The following is an 18,266-nucleotide window of genomic DNA, read 5'->3' as shown; positions in this document are numbered from 1 at the left end:
AAACTCTGACTCTTCCTTGGAACCAGAGGATAGGAAAAAAGGAAAACAAATAGCCATTTTTGGTTCACAGCATTTTAAAGTATAAAAGTTTGCTTCTAATTGTTCCCAGTAGTCAACAAACAGACAGAGATACTGGCCCAAAGCCATCCATTGAGCTTAATGGTTGAGTGGGAGTTTGAACCTATGTCTCCCTGGTCATTATCCAGTCACTATCATATAATTCACGCTGCACTGCTTCCCTGTCTTATCTGTACAAGGGATACTGGGAATAGGCATGCTTTAAACTTACGCAGACCGATGTTGAGGGTGTGCAAACATGCTCTTAAGATTTCCTTCTACTGGTGTTTGGTATTTAACAGTGAGTTGCCCTCCTTGATATTACATATGGATAAAACCTGCATTCTGAGAATAAGGGCAGCTGATGTATCATGCATATGTGCAAAACAATTTCCTCTGAATTAAACTTGTGTAGATTTTAAATTAATCTTACATCATCAGCATTTTATTTATTTTGCCACATAGTTCAGCAGACCAAGAGGGAGCGCGAGAGAGAGGCCTGGTCTATACGTGGCAGGCTGGTTGCTGTTGTCCAGATCCTGAAAGACTTCCAGGTTGGAGTGGAAAGATAGTGTTGCAGGCAGCAGTTGGCATAAACCATGGTGTGCTTCTCTCAGAAGGTATTGTCCGAAGAGCATTATTTAGTATTTAAGATAATAATAATAATAGCATTTGTAAAATGAAATTTCAGAGTTATTGATTTTCCACAATTACATTTTATGAGGATGGAAACAGTGGTTTTCAGTATTTAAAAAAATGTATTTATAATTGGGACGCGGGTGGCGCTGTGGGTAAAACCCTCAGCGCCTAGGCCTTGCTGATTGAAAGGTCGGCGGTTCGAATCCCTGCGGCGGGGTGTGCTCCCGTTGCTCGGTCCCAGCGCCTGCCAACCTAGCAGTTCGAAAGCACCCCCGGGGGCAAGTAGATAAATAGGGACCGCTTACCGGCGCGAAGGTAAACGGCGTTTCCGTGTGCTGCGCTGGCTCACCAGATGCAGCTTTGTCACGCTGGCCATGTGACCTGGAAGTGTCTCCGGACAGCGCTGGCCCTTGGCCTCTTGAGTGAGATGGGCGCACAACCCTAGAGTCTGTCAAGACTGGCCCGTACGGGCAGGGGTACCTTTACCTTTTATTTATAATTGCACATTTGGATTATACCTTTGTACCTCTTCTTAATGAATTTGGTATAGCCAAAGAAAGGCAAGAACTGAGCCATGCATGTTCTCGTGAAGAAATATGATGTCAAAACTCTTTAAAACTTTTATTCAATATTTTTGTCCTAGATGAATTCTTTCATATGTAGGACCTTGCTTCGTGGGCAGATTTCTCTGTAAATTAGCCTTCAGAACCAATGAAAACTAGCCTAGTAATAGCCTAGTAATTGTACTGTATTTTCAGTGTGTGTGTGTATTTGTTTCAGATGGTGAGGTTTACAGTTTTGGAAAGCTTCCCTGGAGGGTTGAGTTGGAAGATGCTTATATCAGCTGTCCCATCTTGGAAAAGGCTTTGAATGGACAACATGTTGTTACAGTGGCAGCTGGCAGCTTCCATTGTGGAGCAGTGACTGAAGGTGGCGACGTGTACATGTGGGGTGGAAATTCTGCCGGCCAATGTGCAGTGGCTAACCAGGCCTTTGTGCCGGAACCCAAACCCATCAGTATTTCTGACTCTGAAGCTAGCCATCCCTTGCCAATACGGATTTTGCAGCTGGCATGTGGAGAGGAGCACACCCTGGCGCTCTCCCTAAGCAGGGAGATATGGGCATGGGGAAGTGGCTGTCAGCTGGGGCTCATAACCAACACTTTCCCAGTTACCAAACCACAAAAGGTCGAGTACCTGGCAGGCCGCGTTGTGCTTCAGATTGCTTGCGGAGCCTCTCACAGCCTGGCTCTTGTGCAGTGCCTCCCTACTCAAGACATAAAGCCTATTCCAGAGAGATGCAATCACTGCAGCCAACTCCTGATCACTATGACTGACAAAGAAGACCATGTCATTATCTCTGACAGCCATTGCTGTCCATTAGGGGTGGTTCTAGCTGACTCCCACTCGGAATGCCACATCTCTTGCTCCTCGCTAGAAACTCTAGAGAGGAAGAGTATAACAAGCAGTCAAGGTGACGATTGTCAGAAAACGCTTACAGAAGACCAGGCACTCGCTGCCGCAGAGTATGATGCAGCAAGTGTGTTTTCAAACAGCGATGCCCAGGAAGACAGTGGCATTTCTAGTCCAGGAAATCTCTTGATAATGGACAAGGTGACAACAAAGCAGCACTTGGCAAGTCTTCCGGATCATCCATTAAATGAGAAGCCTATGGATCAGCAACCTGAGCAGGTACCCACAGTCACTAGGCTGTGCTTTCATTGCTGTATGATCACGCTGTCCTGCAAAGTTCTGATGATTCTTGAGAATGTGACTTTAAATGGGAGCTATGGTTCTGAAGGAGGCATAGCTTCCGTCTTCCCCTTAAGCTGCGGTCAAAAGCCCGCACAATTTAAACAGTAGAAAAAATACAAAAGAAAAGCAAGAGTAGCAGAAAAATAAATTTCTCTTCTCCCAGGCTTTTGACAAATTAAACAATATATGGCCTTTTAAACTGTGTGGGGTTTGGGGATTATTGTTTTGTTTATTAAATCAAAAGGTCCTTCACCTGGCACTCAAAATGTAGACGGTGTCAAATGAGCCTTTTTGGTAAGTGCATTCCAGAGTCAAGGTGCCACAACTGAGAAGACCCTGTTATTTGTTTTCACCAAACTCACTTCCAGAGGCAGACTTGGAGAGGGGTCTCCCAGAAACATCTTAGTAGACAAGGGGGATTCATGCAGCGTTTGGTATTGGTTCTTTTATTATGATCTGATTGACAGCAGTTAGCGTTATGGATGTGTTCTATAGATTTGTGCGGAATTTTTAACTCTGGTTGTTTGGTGTAAAGCAGGAAAATAAAGAATAAAGTTCCCCACAACTTAACTTGGGCTTTACAGAGGTTTAATGGCAGAACCTGTTCTCAGTACTGTGACTGAATTCTGGGAAAATGGGGAGTGCCTTTCCCTCACCTCTAAGGGGAAATGGCTTCATGTTATAAATTAAAAATAGATTGTGAAACATACTGTAGTTTCTTTTCTCTTGCTTTGTATTTTGAATGCTGCTGAACACTGCAAGACTATGCAAGGTGAATCTTGCATATGCTTAACACATGCTTTGTGTCTACCAAGAGAGACAGATTGTTCTGTGAATGTGAAGCAAAGATTTAATTCATTCTTTGTATATTAGCATTGTTTTCAGTGTCGGGCAACTTCTGTCCTATGGATAGTTTATACCAAAGAAGCATTTGTTGTAGACACTTCCCCCATGTCTTTTTATTAAAGAAACTGCGCAGTTTCGAAGAAGATCTATATACGCTGCACATTTATTCAGCATTTTTCAGTAATACCTCTGGTTACGTACCGTTCTCCTTGTGAATGCTTCGGGTAACGAGCTCCGCTAACCCGGAAGTAGGTCTCCGGGAAGTGAACTTTGCCCCAGGATGCGAGCGGAAGTCGCACGCAGCAGAAGGCCCCATTAGTGGAAGCGCGCCTTAGGTTAAGAATGGTTTCATGTTAAGAACGGACCTCCAGAATGAATTAAGCTCATAACCGGAGGTACCACTGTATAATCTTTACAGGACATTTTATAATCTTTACAGGATTCCTACTAATGGGAAGTAATTGCCTGTTCTGTAAGCATTAAGACATATTTGTTTACAAGAGTTCTTACTACTTTACCGTAAGGTCCCAGTGCAGGTTACAACAATTTGATATACAATTATAAAAACAGATGCAACCTTTACTATGATAAAACAAGTAAAGCCATTCCAAATGGAAATAATTGCATACATTTAACAAAGGAGGTTAGTCTCACAATAAAGAGTAACGTCTTCAGTCTACTGCGTAAGCAGTACAATGAAGCTGCACCTCTGTCGGGAGGCAATTCCCCCATTTAGCAGCTTCCACACTCGTAAGGGTGGTGGAATCACCAGGAGTTCATTTAGTGCCAAAAGTGGGAGAAGCAGTATCAATTCCTCATCTAAATTGGCCTGTGCCATTTGGTTGCTACTCAGTATCATGGGAGGTTAAGATGATGTCTGGCTGTTTCCTTTCTTGATCATGAACAAAAACCCAGGAGTTCAGTAGTAATGCTCAAAACTAGTTTTTTTGTATTCTGGATACTTTTGTGCTGCAGTGTTAGGTGGTGTGCCAATCTTGATTTCTCTATAATGAAAGGATCACTGTCCAAGCAGTCTGTGTCTAAATATTTCCCGTTCGGCTGTAACAAATAAAATTATGCTGACTTTTCCTGTGACTATGGTCAGAACAGCCCTGCTTTGTGAACAAGGCAATTTACCCCTTTTTCAGTTCATACTACAGAGTCTTGAACTGCTGTTCTGTGTGCAGTTGAGAGCTTTTTCAGGTCAGGGCTGCACATGTGCAGTTGACTACATATAAAGGGCACTGAAGTTCAGTCCCCAGCAGTTCTTGTTTTTCAGCTTTGCATCCAGCTGAGAATTTAGAGCTCAGTGTTCCTTAGCACTTTATTCTGGGTGGGGTGGGGGGCAGGAATTGCACACGTGTACTTCAGAACTTGTTGAGAGGTTGTTGTTTTGTTTAAGCAGGACTACTTTTATAATCACTTGAATCAACCACCAGAAATTGTTTGTGATTTTTATCCTGTAACCTAGATGTAGGGAGCCTTGGGCCCTCCAGATGTTGCTGGACTACAACTCCCATCATTCCCTGGCCATGGGTCAGGTTTTCTGGGGCTGATGGGAGTTGGAGTTCAGCAACATCTGGAGGGCCAAAGGTTCCACACACCAGCTGTATCTAAAAACCTTGAAAACACATCTAAAACATTTCTCTATTAGAAAAAGGAAAAATCTTTCAGGATAGGATGTACATGTGTCCATGTCAGGCTTGGCCTGAGTGCCAAGCCTTGAAAAACCTCTCAAAATCCCAAGCTAAGCCCAGTCATAGTCCAGCCATCGTTACCTTCTATGTGTAGTGTATACTCCTGGAACTGGGCTGACCCTACCATTAGGCATAGTGAAGTGGCTGCCTCAGGCAGCTGATTGATAGAGCAATGGAAGGGACAGCCAAATCTTAGTTAATGCATCATTGTATTTTTAATGCCAAAGGGGCGGAGGAGTGCTTCTGAGACTTTTTGCCTTGGGTGCCAGAATAGCTTACTTGATCTTGGATGCTGCACACCTTGACTTAGGGAGAGGGGATGTTTACTGCTCTGCTTCAGGCAGCAAAAGATCTTTATGCAGCCCCGATCTAGAGAAAGCTCTAAAACTACATACCTAAAAGCAGCCCAAGACTTTTAAATGGGGAGCTATCAGGGAGTGCAATCTCATGAAAATGAGCATTAGATGGCCTTTCCCCGTCTCAGATTAGTTATGAGTAAATAACCCACTTTACCTAGAATATCCTTGGAAGATATATTTCCTAACCCAGTTGTTAGGAAACCTAGTTGTTTTCTGACCTAGCCTCCCTTGAAACATAAGATACATCATCCTTAGACTCCTAACACATCATATTAACACACACACTGTCCAAAACAAATGAGGTAAACAAGCATAGCGTGCTAGTACTAAGAAATAGGAGCCCTGCAGTGAGTCAAGAACTGCATACAAAAGTAATGCTACTCTTTGGAGAGTGTGGAAGAATGCTTCACAATTGCACAATTGCTCTGAAACTAATTCAGAGACATAATTTCACAGTTGTTGTTTTTTCCTAATTAATCTTATGCCATATTTTCTTCTAACCTGGGTCTGAATCTTGTACAGCCCTTGAAGTATTGATCCTTGGCTAACTCACTTCATTATTGTTGTTATTAATGTCTTAAATAAGCTAGTGACTGCAATAGCTGGCTTTCTAATATAATTGCATTTATTATATTTATAACCTGCCCTTCAGCCACAAGGCTTTCAGTGTGGTGCACAGCATTTCATTAAAAATATAAAATAAAACCATTAGACACCCCAAAGCACTAATTCAGCAGCAGAGAAACAGATTCTTTCAGCTGACCACTTCCATAGGCCTGAAGGAAAAGCGGTCTTAAACTGAGGTCAAAAAATTTAATGTGGGGGGCGACCATATCTCCAGCGAACAGACCTTTACTCTAACCAAATATGTAGTGTTATAAACAATGTAAGTCGAATAACCAATCCTCAATTCAGGCTTGAATAAAATTATGAAAAGTACACATGCTCAATATGATTTTGGCCTGGTTTGCATTGCACAGTCAGCCAAAAAAAGGCTTACTGGAACTGCGCGAACATGCAAGCTCTTAGAAAGGAGCTTGCTTTTCATTTTGCTCTTCCTGGTTCTACTTGCTCCCACACTGAACCCAAGTCCCTCCTCACTATGAGCAGTAGCCTTTTGGCCAGAACCTTGTCTTAGCTCCTTTCAGTGTGGGACCAAAAAGAACCAGGGAGGAGCGAAGCAAACTACTTCCCAAGAGCCCTCATGTTTGTACAGTCCCTGTAAGCCATAGTTTGGTTTACCTGGTCATGCAAACCAGGTTTGGATGGTAATCAAGCAGAAGAGTAGAGGTTGTGATCTTATTTTAAAGCTTCCTTGCTCTGGGTTTGCTTGTTCTAATTAGATTTTGTGGGGTTTCTGTTACTGTATTTCCAGCACTCTCAAGAAGAGGACCTCACTGCTTGCCTACCCAGTCCACCAGGTCCAGGCACATCTGCCCTTAACAGCCTGGTAGTTTCTTGTGCATCAGCAGTTGGCGTAAGAGTTGCTGCTACGTGTGAAGCTGGGGCCTTGTCCCTGAAGAAGGTAATGAACTTCTATGGCACAGTTCCAGGTGACACAGTATCCCCACCTAGCGCTGGGTCTCCAAGCCTGGATGGGGTGAAGGACAGCCGAGAGGAGCAGGTCAGGCAGGAGTCAATGCAGGGAAAGAAGAGTTCCAGCTTGGTGGATATTCGAGAAGAGGAATCGGAAGGAGTCTGTCGAAGGCTTTCCTTACCTGGTTTGCTCTCCCAAGGTGAGATGCTCACAGGTGGTTGCAGCATTATACATCTTGGGGATTTTGGTTCTTTCTTGCTGTGTAATTTCTGTGTGTGACAAGGCACACATATTTTTCCTTACATTGATTGTCCATCATTTTTTAAAAAATGCATAGTGTTACTTTGTTCTTGTTTATTAAGCTTGTTACTCATTTTTACACAAGCACCTCAAAGCGGTTCACAAATGTAGTAAAATACACAGTGCAGTATGTAAAAGCCAAAATAATTAAAAGCCAAGCACAATGCAAGGTAATAAAATCATATAAACAACTCATCCATCCCCTGCAATAGGTCTAATCACTACGATGAGCTCCAAAAGATACATAAACACACACAAAACACCAACTGGTGCAACCTGGACATCTTTCATATAGCTGTAGAAAAATCACAAAAGCTCCTCTTTAGGGGCTGCAAGTGCCAATACTGCCACTGCTAAGACAACTGTTGACCTCAAAAATGTGGTGCACTAATAACAGCAGTGCATGAATTTTTTAGATCAGCAGTTGTCTTAACAGTAAGAGTTTTTTTCACTTGCACCCCTAAAGTGGAGCTTCCTAACTTAAGGAACTCTTGGGACAAGTGCAGTCTAAGGGCAGGGGGCCAACAACTGCCCTCTTGTATTCTGGACACGATTATTCATTTATGCAGCACTTTTAATTTGCAGAGTGCTTTAAAATATTTACCCAAGCCTTGCGTTATGAATTGCTAAGGCAGGTTGACAATCAATTTAGTAATCCATCTTGTGCCGGAAATGAAAGAGGAAGGAAGAAAGCTACTTAACATTATCCCTTTCCTACCTAAAGCAAGTTTTTATGTAAAGCAGAGGTTGCTGTAAAAGTATTGATGCAGTCTCCTGTGTTTGCAACGTTCCTTAATGTTTCCCTTTAGTCGTAAGCATGTAGTAGGTAAACAAGAGGTCTAATAATACACTACTGCCCTGACGCTTGTCTCTGAATTCTGTTTCTGCAAACGAGGAGTGGCATTTCAAACCTAGGATAACCTAAGGCAAGGTTTCTCATACTTGGCTCCAGCTGCTGTTGGACTAGAACTCCCATCATCCAGTGGTCAGGGATGATGAGAATTGTAGTCCAAAAACAGCTGGAGACCCAAGTTTGAGAAACCCTGCCTTAAGGGATTATCTAGGTTAGAATTCTTTTTCAGACACAGAGCTAACTACCATGGAAAATGACCAGCCGTCATCTTCCCTGAAATTTGTAGAAGACTAGATTGTTGTTAAGCTGCAGTTTCCTCCTCCTTATGTGGCACTTAGGAAGTATGGTGCATCTTCTGTCCTCACACATTCCATTCTCTGAGAACAAAATGACAGATCTCATTCAAATTAACTACCCAGTGCGCTCTGAGCTACAGGTGTGAGTTGCCCTTAAGTGTATGTGTCTGTGTTAATCTTGGAGTTTATTTTGGATTTGTTGACCTGGATTGACAGGGTGACAACTTGAAGGTGCTGCAAGGTGACATATTGCCTTTTCAGTTTAAAATGAAACAGCGCTGTTTGACCAAGCCATACTTGTTGCATATTGCTTAGTCAAGATCTTCATAACATCCTGATGTTCCCAAATGACTTTGTGAATCAGCCCTCTTTGTTTGACTGAAATATTTTATTTTAGTGTCTGTACACTTTTTGTTTCCCGTGTTAAAAGTTTCTCCAAGGCTCTTGAGGAAAGTTGGACGAGCCAAGATGAGGACCGTGGCCCTCACACCAACCTACAGTGGTGAAGCTGACGCCCTTCTTCCATCTCTGCGAACAGAGGTGTGGAGCTGGGGTAAAGGAAAAGAAGGGCAGCTAGGACATGGTGATACTCTGCCAAGGTAAGGTTTCACTGAGGAAATCTGTTCCGTGCCAATAGGCAGTGATATTTGGGGTTGATCTTCTATAGCTGTTTGACTATGTTCTGTTGAATGCTTCATTATATCATAGAATCATAGAGCTGGAAGGGACCCGATGGGGCCATCTAGTCCAACCCTCTGCAATCATTAGATGACAAACATCTAACAACACAATAACTTGGGATCAAGATTTGCTTGATATTTTCATCTATAATGCTACCAATACCTTAGATGCATTGAAATATTTCTCCTTATTAAGCCTATGGAATATATCATTTGCTGTGTGTAGATTTCCTGTGTGCTTACCTTGTGGGTCCTGATTCTGTTTTGTGGGTTCATAGGCTCCAACCACTTTGTGTAAAAAGTCTTGATGGGAAGGAAGTAATTCATTTGTCTGCTGGTGGCCACCATTCCTTGGCACTCACTGCCAAATCGCAGGTATGAGGGTGAAATACTGTTTGCTTCTTTTCCAAGGGGTTATAGTGGGATCTGCTTGTTTTTCCTGGGTCAAACTCTCATTTCACTTTTCGGAAAAGGAAACTTGAGCAGCACGCATAATGGACTTCGGGGCCTTTTTACATAGGTGTATATATTTTGTATGAATGTGTGCATCTGAGCTTCAACTTTTTTAAAAAAGCATGCACATCTGTTTCAAAACTTCTCCTGAAATGTAGAAAAAGATTGGTGTACACCTCTTCAAAAGCAGAGGTAACTAGCTAGTGAATTGTGTATAAGATATGAACTACCAGATGACATTTGTTCTGGCTTGTCCTCATGCCTCAATGTTTTTTGGGATCGGCGCTGGTATAATTCTTCCCCTGTATGAATGCGCAGCAGCAAGGAACTTGGAAATGACTGGCAGATAAGGAACAGTGGCAGAAATGCCAGAAAATAGAGTGGCAGTAGTTTAAAGGAGGGGGAGGAAGAGAAGGAGAGGAAGAAAGGGGATAATAAGAGAGAGGCTGGACATGCACAAGAATTTCCCCCAACACCTATAATAATGAAGGGCAGAGTGGGAAGAGAAAGTCAGACATGTGCAATATATCTGGTGGGAGAGACTAAGGAATCTGATCCTACTTTGCGCCCGCTAACTAGAGGTTTAAACCAGGGATGGGAAACTTGTGACCCACCAGATGCTGCAGCGTCCCCAATCCCTGTCCGTTAGCCATGCTGGCCTGGAAGTTGAGAGTTCAACAGCATCTGGAAGGTTCAGGTTCCTCAGCCCTGATGTGGCCGTGGTTTGCTTTAGAATCAAAATCAAAAGTGGAAGCTTTGAGTCAAAATCAAAAGTGGAAAGATGAGCCCACAACTTGCTGAGGTTTGCACATGCTTGTTAATGAGAAGCTCATGGTTTCCTATTGCATCTGAACCAAGCCAGACAGTTTTAGTGTTCTTTCTTCTTCCAAAAATGGGGGTTCTAGAACTAAGTCCTGCTACTGTGAAGCACTGGTTGAGGTTACAGTATTGGGTGGTGAGGAAAGGGCATTCTGCCCATGGCTTCTGTGGGCAATAGAACTGGCCTCTGATCTATAGGGTGCTGAACTGTACAGCTTCATGCATTTACCATCCTGCTCCTAAAAGGAGATTTGCTTCTGCAAAAGGTAGGAAAAAATATCTGGATGGACTTCTGTTAATTCATGTAGTCTCCTAACATACTGTAATCCTAATTATTTGAAAATGGCTATCCTTTCCCACCACCCCTTCCCCTTGATCTTTTTACACAGGTATATTCATGGGGCAGCAATACCTTTGGGCAGCTTAGTCACTTAAGTTCTCCAACCACAGTCCCTCGCCTTGCAAAGGTACTATATGTGTCTTTTTTATATATAAAAAAATCAGTGCTACTTGTGACATTTGTGGTTATTTATGTGGACTTCAATCTTAACTAGCAGTTATTCCTCTTTGCATCGTGTATATTGGTAGGGGGGTTGGCTCATCTTTGTGGACAGAAAAAATTGTAGGCTCTAGGACCCTGTGTTTCTCTTGATAGGGATTGTGGTTTTCCCTGCTCCCAAACTGTGCAAATTGGGAACAACCCCCAACTTCAAGCAGCAAGCTGAGCAGAATCTTCCCTACAGCTTCTGCCAGCTTGCAGCTATTGTGAGTTTGAAATGACCCTGCAGTTGCATTGCAGTTCAGAGGGCCTTGGAAGTGCAAGGCAAATGTGGGGATGATCCTTGCCCTCCCGCTGCAGTTTTGGTTTTGAAACAAGCTGGGACTTGAAGCACAGCACTAAAAATAACCCCCAGCCCTCTTAAGCTCTAAAAAAGAAAGGCTGGGGTTTGTTTGGGTTCAGCATTTGCCAGGTATTTGCGTGTCTGAGAAACACAGCAGCTAAACAAGTCTTTACCACTCTTTCTAATTTCTGAGCCAGAAAGGAGAAGCTTTTGTGGTTTTGACCCTATACCTTCGCAGCAGCCAAATAACCCCCAGATTTCCTCCTACCCAAAACTATGGATCATCCCCATAGTTGCTCTGAGCTTCTGAGAGCCTCAAAAGGTTGGAATTTCATCATTCTTATCAGACTATGGTGGTGCACTCACCATGACCATTGAAAATGTTGGAAGGCTGGATAGAGGCAAAATAAGCCTGAAAAATGAAATCATACAGGCAGTTAAAATCCCATTGCATAGCACTTTACTATTGAAACTGTACAGGGTTGCATTTTAAATTCTTCCCAAATTCTTGCACAGCCAAGAGCATCTTAATTGATTGAAACCTGTCCCTGCTGCTTTAAGCAGGTGTCAAATTTCCACATGTAAAACACTAAAGTTCTTTGATGAAAGCCCCTTAGAAGCCCATTCTCAATTGTCAACAAGGATTTCCCTTTTTTATTATTATGTCTATTTATTTATTTTACTTCTAGGTGTGCGATGACAAAAGCATCTGGAGCATAGTAGCTGGTCCAGATTATTCATTATTCCTAGTAGATGGAGAAGAGTTTCAACCTTTGTTATACTATAGTGGTCGAGAAGAAAAGAAAGAGAGTGATGTTTCATCTGAAAATAGCTGCTTTAAAAATTCAACACTGTTACTAAATTGTAGTAAGGTATGAATTAAGTTCTGTGTCCTAGAAAACTTTAGGGCCTAGCAGTGCCATGATAGTGCCAAGATGCAGAATGGTAGGGTTTGGAAAAGTGTAAGCTGGTGCTCATCTCCCCAGTGAGCCCAAGCCCCTTTCCCCCCAAAAATTCAAATTCTCCTTCAAAAGTCCTCTCTGCTCCAGCTGCTCCCTTCTCTCTCCTGCTCAAACCAACCTTACAGCAGCAGGAAGGCCTTGAGAAGGGGCTCTTGTTAGCCCCTCAACCCTGCTGCAGCAATATGCCAGGCACAACAAATTATGGAAATTGCATTTTCCATAGTTCCTTGCACCTGGGGTGCTGCTACTGGCCTTCCTGTTCCTTTTAATAGGTATGGGGGTTTTAAAATTAAAAAAGGAAGGTGATGAAGTCTCTGGACTTTTGCTGAACTCCTGGTCTTGTCAGTGAGACCATGGCATGGCAAACTTTGAAATTAGCTGGGATAACATGATGCTGAGGAACAGGTGTTGTCCATCACTAGTCAAGTTTTAGGCTTAGTTACAGGCTATGTTATAGTACAGTAAGAGAGGAGACTTCATAAAGGTGTTCTAGGAGGCTGCTTCAAGCATGCAGGGCAATAAGAAAAGGAGGGCAGCAGTTTGAAGGAGCTGATGTGATCACACTGGATATCACAGGAAACTGTGGTATAACAAGTCAGGATATTGGTGCCCAAACTGAGTATGTGTTGCAGAGATGGGGGAAGAGTGTTTAGGCAGAGACATCAGCTTGTTCTTGGACTGATAAAGCATATTTTATCAGTCCAAGATTGTGGCATATGAATTGGGCCAATCTAATAAGTCATTTGACTGCTATATTTATTTTTATATCTTGATTTCTGGCTATATAATAAGGTTTCTGATTAGACGGCAGAAAGTATACATATTAATGAAACCTGTCTGCATTTTGTGAGTGTTCCATTGTGTAAGGTGTGTAACACAGAAGAGCTTGATTTCTATATTAAGTCATGGTTATTTGTAAACCCCTTATCTAGGGGATTTTTAATACAGTCTGTCTTCTCTCCAGCTAGGGTACATTAGCAGTGTGATGGCTGGTGGGAATAACTGTTTGGCTTTAGTGGACAAAAACATTATGGGCTACATTGCAAGTCTGCATGAGTTGGCTTCGATGGAGAGACAGTTCTATTCCAAACTGAGTGCTATAAAATCTCAAGTTCTCAGACCCCTCTTGGGATTAGGTAAGCCGTCTATCCACAGCATCCCTTTTCTGATTGTGACTTCTTTAGAAACACAACCTCTTGATGTTTGTATGTTCCTGGAAGGCAGTACCTGCCATGATCTTGTCTTCTGCTTCATTATGCACCCAAACCTCTGTAATCAGATATCTCTCCCCTCTCTGCCCATATGCATTATATTTTGCTGAGAGGTTCAGATAAGGAAAGCACTGCAAGCTGTCTTTGTGCTAAAATGAATCTCCTGCTGTTTCTCAAGACACAGCACTGCTCTTTTAATACTTAATACACCACAAGCCCCCTTCCAGGTGAGCCTCAGCCGGCAGCCCTGACTGTACAGTCATACCTCGGGTTGAATGTGCTTCAGGATGAGCAGGTTCGAGTTGCGCTCCGCGGCAACCCGGAAGTAACGGAGCACATTACATCTGGGTTTCGCCGCTTGTGCATGCGCAGAAACGCCGAAACGTGACCCTCGCAGACACGGGTTACGTTTGCTTCTAGATGTGATGTGCTTCTAAAAGTTTCCACTCCTTAGTGCACACCCCGGCCTCAAATAGCTCACTGCATATTGTTTGCTCATCTCCTCTGCAGATAATTTAGGTGCTTCATCGACAGTGCAGCTGTTGCAGGAAATGGCTAGTACGTTCAGCAAGCTGTGTTACCTAATCGGTCAGCATGGAGCCTCTTTGACAAGCTTTATTCAAGGGTCGAAAGAGGCAAAGAACTTGGCTGTCTTGAAGCATTCAAGCCTCTTTTTGGAAAGTTACACTGAGCAAGTATCTCATTTTTATTCTCTGGAGATTTATTGTTTCAGGCACGACGCGTTACAAGAAAATCTAAGATGAAACAAAGAAAGACTTGAAACAGCACACTTGCTATCACCTGAATTATTCACTTGTACTGTAGGGCTGAACTTTACACATTCAGTAAAGTTGGCAAGTGCTTGTTCTGGACTGTACCACTTCAGATTGCAAGCCTCCTTGAATTCTCCCTCATGTAAAATTTCAAGAGAAAAGACACACAGCCACATTTGTGGCTGAGTTGGCACTGAAATGGAACGATTGGGCATTTTAAATGCCCAGGCATCATTGATGTACTATTGTGGATATAGTGGAATGTTAAAGCTGCCAGTCATTTAATCTTTAAGGTGCAATCCACCAGAACTCGTGGTGTGAAATTGCTGTTCATTTTGATGCATTGTGGCAGATGCTCACTGTGCAAGCCCTGTTGAAATGGGCATTGTGCAAAAAGTTCTTCGAAAGCTGCATCCTATAAGCTAACACCATTATTTCAAAGGGGGCACATTGTGTGTTCTTGTGTTACCCTTGTAGTCCCACATTGTGAGTCTTCCTATAATAGATTTTCACCCATTTTTTGTGGTGTGTGTGGCAATACTAGTGTGGACAAGCTGCAGTGCGGACAAGGTGTTAATGGTTATTGAAGCAACTATTCTGCAGAGAAAGATCATGCTGTAAGCACAATGTGAGACTGTAAGGTGGTGATGTAAGTTTTCCATTAGTCAAAAAGAGGTTGTTCACACTCGCTCCTTAGGTCCTTCATCCAGCAAATTCATCAGGCTGATTTCCACTTGAAATGCCTAGGCTTTCTCACTTTTCTTCATTAATGCCTCTGATTTAGGTACTGCACTTCCTTGACAAACTTTTTGGTGATGGGAGGATTTACGCTTCTCTCCAAACCAGCAATGTAAGTTAGTACTTCTGGATGTTGAGTCTGGTGATTTGATGTTACAGTAATGTCTGCAAATCCTGGTGTATTACCAATGTATCCATGTGTGAATCTAGTAGCTCTGCTTACTGTGAGTGCTAAGATAATGGTTAGTAGTTCAGCTGCATAGAATCTTGTACAATCCTTAGCAGCGGTTCTACAGAAAGAGAGAGAGAGAGAGAGAGAGAAAGGAAGGTAGGTAGGTAGGGGTGGTCTGTTAGTGTCTGAAGTTGGTGTCTCTTGCAGTACCTGCAAATGCACCTGTTCACACACCTTTGGCTCTTGAGGTATATATTTTTTAAGACCCACCTTAGTTTTGCAATTTTAAGTTGTTTTAGACTGTGTTTCGTATTGTGTAATATTGCATTTTAGGGACGCGGGTGGCGCTGTGTGTTAAACCACAGAGCCTAGGACTTGCTGATCAGAAGGTTGGCGGTTCGAATCCCCGCGACGGGGTGAGCTCTTGTTGCTCGGTCCCAGCTCCTGCAAACCTAGCAGTTCGAAAGCACTCAAAGTGCAAGTAGATAAATAGGTACAGCTCCAGTGGGAAGGTAAACAGCGTTTTCGTGCGCTGCTCTGGTTTGCCAGAAGTGGCTTAGTCATGCTGGCCACATGACCCGGAAGCTGTACGCCGGCTCCCTCAGCCAATAAAGCGAGATGAGCGCCGCAACCCCAGAGTTGCAACCCCAGAGTCGGCCACGACTGGACCTAATGGTCAGGGGTCCCTTTACCTTTACCCAATATTGCATTTTAATGTTAATGTTAATGTTTTAATCGTTATAACACACCCTGGAATCATACGGTGAAGGACGGGAAACAAATTGTAATAATACCTTCCCAGCTTCCTAGTTTTTTTCATTATTATGAAAGTTGCTTGCTTACCTTCCCTTTGTCAGATGAATCCCTGAAATAAAGTTTCTTACGCCTTAGAATAATGAAAACCCTTTTAGGATGTCATTGTGAGCTATCGGTGCTTTGCTCACAGGAAAGGATCCTGCCCCTTAACAGGTAAAATGAGACAAATTTAATAGAAGTCCAAGCTTCATCCCAAATTCTGGCCCAAACAGCCAGCCTGTAATAAGCATATATAACATTTGGATCCTAATGTCAGGTATTGTGTGGAGTAATAAGGGCTTTATATGGTGGTCAGAATCTGTTAGGTAGCTCTATTCTTATTATCTGTGTTGAAAACCATTGAAGCATTAGTCATTTCTTCCATTATGGGTATCAAAGGATGTAGGACTGTGTCTCTCCAGATAACGGTTATATGCTTAGAATGACTGATTGAGGAAATGAGATCTTTGCAGCAAGATACCAATGTCAGTGGCTAATGATATGAGATGGTCTTCTGTGACTATTCCTTTGTACAGCCTTTTAAGTAATTCATCATAAAAGGGAAGCAGCAGCTCACCAGGACTCCTCATTGTCAGGCAACTTAGCAGCGTTTCCTTTGAGACATTAGCCAAGACTTGGTCTTACGATAGTTCTGATACTCCTTGATGCTTGTGTATTGTGACTTCCAAGTGTTGCTCTCAAAGCACTTTAAAAATGCAAACCATCCAGATGGTTAGTCTGGTGGCTGAGAAAAAGAGCTTCCTGATTAAAAAAGAGAGAGAGAGCACTTTCCCCCCCCTTGAAGCTCGCTCGAAAATGAGAAGTCGTGGAACTAGGCAAGGTAGATGCGTTTGATGCTTCTGTGGCAGCACCTCGTTAATCATGTAGAGTGGCCCTGCTGTTTAGTTCACTAAGCTACTCCTTTGTTCCCAAAGCTTTGATGTCGCTCTTCTCTGCCTTGCAAGCCTTCCTTTCCAAATTTCCACCTTAACTTATTTCGTAGCTGTACAAATTCATTGCAAGTTCGATGTTTCATTGCAGACAGCAACACAGAAGAAGTCAAAAGCAGTAAATGGTTGCGTTCACCAATGCAGACTCGTGTAATATTTGAGTAGATTTTCCACCACTTTTAAGTTAGCACTTAAAATTTGCATTGGAAAACTTGAAAGGCTCTATTTTTGGAGGCACTATTCAGCTGATAAGGGACGCGGGTGGCGCTGTGGGTTAAACCGCAGAGCCTAGGACTTGCCGATCAGAAGGTCGGTGGTTCGAATCCCCACGATGGGGTGAGCTCCCATTGCTCGGTCCCTGCTCCTGCCAACCTAGCAGTTCGAAAGCACGTCAAAGTGCAAGTAGATAAATAGGTACCGCTCAGGCGGGAAGGTAAACAGCGTTTCCGTGCGCTGCTCTGGTTCGCCAGAAGCAGCTTAGTCATGCTGGCCACATGACCCGGAAGCTGTACGCCGGCTCCCTCGGCCAATAAAGCGAGATGAGCGCCGCAACCCCAGTGTCGGTCACCACTGGCCCTAATAGTCGGGGTCCCTTTACCTTATACAGCTGATAGGCAAAGAGCGTATCAACTTCCTTCGGTGATGCAGGAAATATACTTGGCTAGTGGTCAGCAGCAGTCAGCTCTGGAACTCTCTGCCCACTGAATTTTGTTGAGCATGGTCTCTGATGGTATTCAGATGCCAACTCAATCATGGCTTTTGACCTAGGCTTTTGGGTATTGTTACTGATACTTATTCATATGTCCATAGTAGAGGCTTTGCTTATGATGACACTATGATATTTATGTATGGATATAAAATTTTATTGACTTTTGCTGTTACTGCTCTGCGATCTTTGGATGAAGGGAGGGATATAAATGGCTTAAATCTAAATAAAAAATAAATCTCAAAGACATGCCACAGGGTGGGACAGGGGACACCCAGAACGTATTGCGGGGGAGGTATATGGTCCACAGGTTAGATACCTCTAGTTTAAATAAAGAAACTAGTCTTGTTAATAAGTAGTAATTTATGTATTTGATTCCCAGGAAATCTGTATCACTTCTAACAAGAGATAACAAAATACACAGGCTGCGTTCTCAAGCAGCTGTAAACCAAGAAGCTTGGTGTAATAAACCACACTGTGCCTGAACTGTGTGCAAGCAGGAAACAAGCCAGGAAAGTGATAGCTTAGGGTTACATTTGAACTCAGGTATGTGGTTTGCTGCTCCCTAAACAGGCTATGAGCCGTAAGTCATGGTTTGCTGTTTACATACGGATCATGGCCTGTTTTAGAGAGAAACAAACCACCGTTTTGGGTTGGAACCTAGCACTTAAGTCATCCTCTTGCTAGTTTGTTTATGCAGAGTAGGGATGTTCAGGTGCTTGCACAACCAATGCAGCTTTTGCACAGTATAGTTTATTAAGCCAAGCTTCTTGGCTTACCTTTTATGCATGAATGCAACTGTAGGATTTTATACAAGTGATGCTTGA

The 18,266-nt window shown here is 43.0% G+C and overlaps 1 protein-coding gene across 4 annotated transcripts in view; it reads left to right on the top strand.

Moving 5' to 3' along the window:
- Nucleotides 1-18,266, top strand: part of ALS2 (alsin Rho guanine nucleotide exchange factor ALS2) — a 49,536-nt gene that overhangs the window by 4,567 nt on the left and 26,703 nt on the right. For all 4 annotated transcript variants that reach the window (XR_014502937.1, XM_083403361.1, XM_083403362.1 and 1 more), the window contains exons 3-12: nt 523-677; nt 1,477-2,387; nt 6,728-7,088; nt 8,769-8,937; nt 9,297-9,393; nt 10,680-10,757; nt 11,822-12,004; nt 13,059-13,230; nt 13,816-13,996; nt 14,863-14,928. Coding sequence is in view for 3 of the 4 variants with exons in the window: in XM_083403361.1 (XP_083259487.1) it covers nt 523-677; nt 1,477-2,387; nt 6,728-7,088; nt 8,769-8,937; nt 9,297-9,393; nt 10,680-10,757; nt 11,822-12,004; nt 13,059-13,230; nt 13,816-13,996; nt 14,863-14,928 (2,373 nt within the window). In the remaining variant the exon portion in view is untranslated. The remainder of the gene's footprint in view (nt 1-522; nt 678-1,476; nt 2,388-6,727; nt 7,089-8,768; nt 8,938-9,296; nt 9,394-10,679; nt 10,758-11,821; nt 12,005-13,058; nt 13,231-13,815; nt 13,997-14,862; nt 14,929-18,266) is intronic.

Source organism: Podarcis tiliguerta (genome assembly GCF_965153285.1).
Source record: "Podarcis tiliguerta genome assembly, chromosome: 1".
NCBI classification, from domain to species: domain Eukaryota; kingdom Metazoa; phylum Chordata; class Lepidosauria; order Squamata; family Lacertidae; genus Podarcis; species Podarcis tiliguerta.
This window is presented reverse-complemented; position numbering and strand designations above follow the sequence as displayed.